This window comes from Scardinius erythrophthalmus (assembly GCF_964197995.2).
Source record: "Scardinius erythrophthalmus genome assembly, chromosome: 7".
Taxonomy (NCBI): domain Eukaryota; kingdom Metazoa; phylum Chordata; class Actinopteri; order Cypriniformes; family Leuciscidae; genus Scardinius; species Scardinius erythrophthalmus.
The window spans coordinates 6839860-6843017 of record NC_138227.1 but is presented as its reverse complement, the minus strand read 5'-3'; the positions used below and the strand labels follow the sequence as shown (position 1 = coordinate 6843017).

The following is a 3158-nucleotide window of genomic DNA, read 5'->3' as shown; positions in this document are numbered from 1 at the left end:
ATGAGACGAGCTGACACAGGAGGCCCGGGCGAAGCCGCATCGATGAGCGTCTGAGGTGGAGCCAGATTTCCTGCCGGTGTGATGGAGGACTGAGGCGTACCTGAAGGGAAGGAGGAGCCTGTTCCACTCCAAACGCGAATAGTGCATCAAATTCACGTCTAGTTGGACGCTTGAACATTTTGAATCCATTTGCGCATCCAGAGCGAAATTGATGCGCGTAAAAAGCAAAAGATTGAAGCAAAACTGACGCGCATCTGAGGCGAAATCCGCTTGTCTGTTTGCAAGATGGCTGATGTTGATTGAGCATTCATCGAGAGAGTTACCACATCAGAGCGAGGATCACCCTTCAGGACACCAACTACAGGCGCTCTATCCCAGCTGCAGGCCGCCTGTCCATCTGTCTTCACTTAGAAAATGTATATGAAAATTTAAATACAGTATATATATATTGAAAAACTATCAATGTTTTTCAAACTGTGGTACGGATACGACTGTTGGTGCTCTTTCTAGTGATACTCAGTTAACTGCTATATTGAATATTATATTCTGCCATACTCCATTTTGAATGAGTGACTCCAGGCGGGAGTTCACCACGTGACAGCACTAAACGGGCTCCTGATTGGTTAACGTGGCGAGAACAGACGCCAAAGTTCAGATCTTTCAACTCAGGCGTCAGACGCGAATTCGCGTCAAACGCGTGAATGCACAAAAAGCACCAAATAAAAGAATTTGCGCGTAACACGCATATTGCGCCAGACACTCAATTCGCGTCATTCACGCGAATGAGGCGAATTCGCGTCCGCCACGCTAAACCCCTCATTCGCACCACAGGACCTCCAGACGCACGTAAATGCGTCTTTACATTGACTTAACAACATTGAAATCTCTCACGCCAGACGCTCTATTTGCGTTTGGTGTGAACGCAGCACAAGGGTGGAGGAACTGAGCGTAGCGGAAGATCCGCAAGTCCATGTGACGACTGACCAAGGCGGGACTGGTGGGATGAGGGAACCCGCCAGAGTTGAAAGGCAGAGGGTGTCTTGTGGAGCCGAAGGTGGAGCCGACAGATCGAGACGAAGCAAGGTGATATGAGGCCGAAGCCACAAGATGAAGACAAACAAACTAGAAGTCCATGAAAGTGACACTAACTGAACATAAACCTGATGTTTATAGAATGACTGGATGCAAATAGAATGTTTCCACTCATGAATGTGATTAAAACTATATAACTCATTCTTTGTATTCAGTAAATAGATTAATCAAGACAAAATGTTGATTCTGTTTTATTTCTCATAACTGCGTGTACTGTCAGAGGACAATATAGTACATTTTGTAAATTACATGAATATTATCTAAAGAAAAACCTATTTAGCACACAACCCATTCTGACAGAAAAAAACATACAATGAGTTATTTACACTGTAAGAGTTGTTGACTGGTGAAGTTTCAACTCCGTCTTTCTAGTTTTCCAAGCTTTTGACCAAATTCACAAAATTAAACTGATACTGTTTAGTATAAACTCCTTATTTTATCACACACATTTACTTGAATGTACATTGCAACATTTTTTCATATGAGTTGAAAGGCTTGACAAATGTTTAAAATCACTCCCACACTGAGTACAGTAGTACGGCTTCTCTCCAGTATGAAGTCGCTCGTGTGATTTCAGGTGCGGAGACTGAGTGAAACTCTTGTCACAATATGAGCACTTGTAAGGTCTTTCTCCAGTGTGAGTTCTTTGGTGCAGTTTCAGATTGGCAGCTCTAATAAAGGTCTTCCCACAGTCACTACATAAATGATCTCTAACTTCATTATGCGTTTTCTGACAACACACATGATCTTTCACTTCATTATGTATTTTCTGGTGCTGTTTAAAACATTTTAGCCATAAAAAACTCTTTCCACAAAAAGTACACACATAAGGCCTTACATCTGAATGAACTTTCAGGTGTTGTTTCAGATGTGATGATGAAATAAACTTTTTACCACATTGATCACAGTTAAATGGCTTTTCTCCAGAGTGAATGCGCAGATGATATTTGAGATCAGTTTTACATTTGAAACTCTCTCCACACTGAGTACAGTGATACGGCTTCTCTCCTGTATGAACTCGCTCATGCGATTTCAGGTTTTCAGAACGACAGAAACTCTTGTCACAATATGAGCACTTGTAAGGTTTTTCTCCAGTATGAATTCTTTGGTGATTTTTCAAATGGGAAGTTGTAGTAAAGCTCTTCCCACAGTCAAAGCACACATGATCTCTCACTTCATCGTGTGTTTTCTGGTGCAGTTTAAAATGACGCAGCCATAAAAAACTCTTTCCACAGAGAGAACACACATAAGGCCTCTCACCTGAATGAACTATCATGTGTCGTTTTAGATTTGATGATGAATGAAAATCTTTACCACACTGATCACAGTTGAATGGTTTTTCTCCAGAGTGAATGTGCAGATGATTACTGAGAGTTGATGCTTGAGAAAAACTCTTTCCACACTGAGTGCATGAATACGGTTTCTCTCCCGTATGAATTCTTATGTGTGCTTTAAGGTGTCCTTTTTGACTGAAGCTCTTTCCACACTGAGGGCAGGAGTGCAGCTTATTAATTTTGATGCTCTGCTGTTCCTCCTCTGCTTCATTCAGTTCATGTTTTTGCAGTTTCATCTCTATCCAGTCTAAAATACAAAATATTATGTGGTTAAAATAAGTTCAAGTGAACTCGGATTTAACAGAAGAAAGAAACAGAGTATCAAGTTTCAGATCTTTGATGTGTTAGTTACATAATTTTCATGCTAATCTGTTTAAAATGTATTAATAAAAGCCATTCAAGATTATGATCATTTAGATGCAGTTTCTGTCTCATTTATCATCTCTAATGTGTTCATTATTTCATAGCCACCAGCAAATCTTTGTTTCTCAACAGTCAACAATGAAGAATCAAGAATGGACACCAACCTATTTGTTCCTCAGTATCTTCATGTTTTACTCTGGATGGTTCTGGATCACTCATGTCTTCAATCTCCTCTTTAATAAACTCCATCTTTAACAGTCACACAGATTTCAGCTGCTACTCCTGGAGTTTGTCCTTCTCTTGTAGGATGATGGGAATATTCCCAGTATTTATTGGTGAATTGTTGTGTGAGGGGCTTCACTGCAGGTG

At 40.6% G+C, this 3158-nt stretch overlaps 1 protein-coding gene across 1 annotated transcript; it reads right to left on the bottom strand.

Annotated features, from left to right (window-relative positions):
* Nucleotides 1-1273: 1273 nt before the first annotated feature.
* Nucleotides 1274-3158, bottom strand: LOC308693571 (uncharacterized protein). The gene is made up of 2 exons (XM_081370563.1): nt 2954-3158; nt 1274-2673 (listed from the first exon to the last, which is right to left on the bottom strand). The coding sequence occupies exons 1-2, from the start codon at nt 3036-3038 to the stop codon at nt 1532-1534; spliced, it is 1227 nt and encodes a 408-aa protein (XP_081226689.1). The 5' UTR covers nt 3039-3158; the 3' UTR covers nt 1274-1531.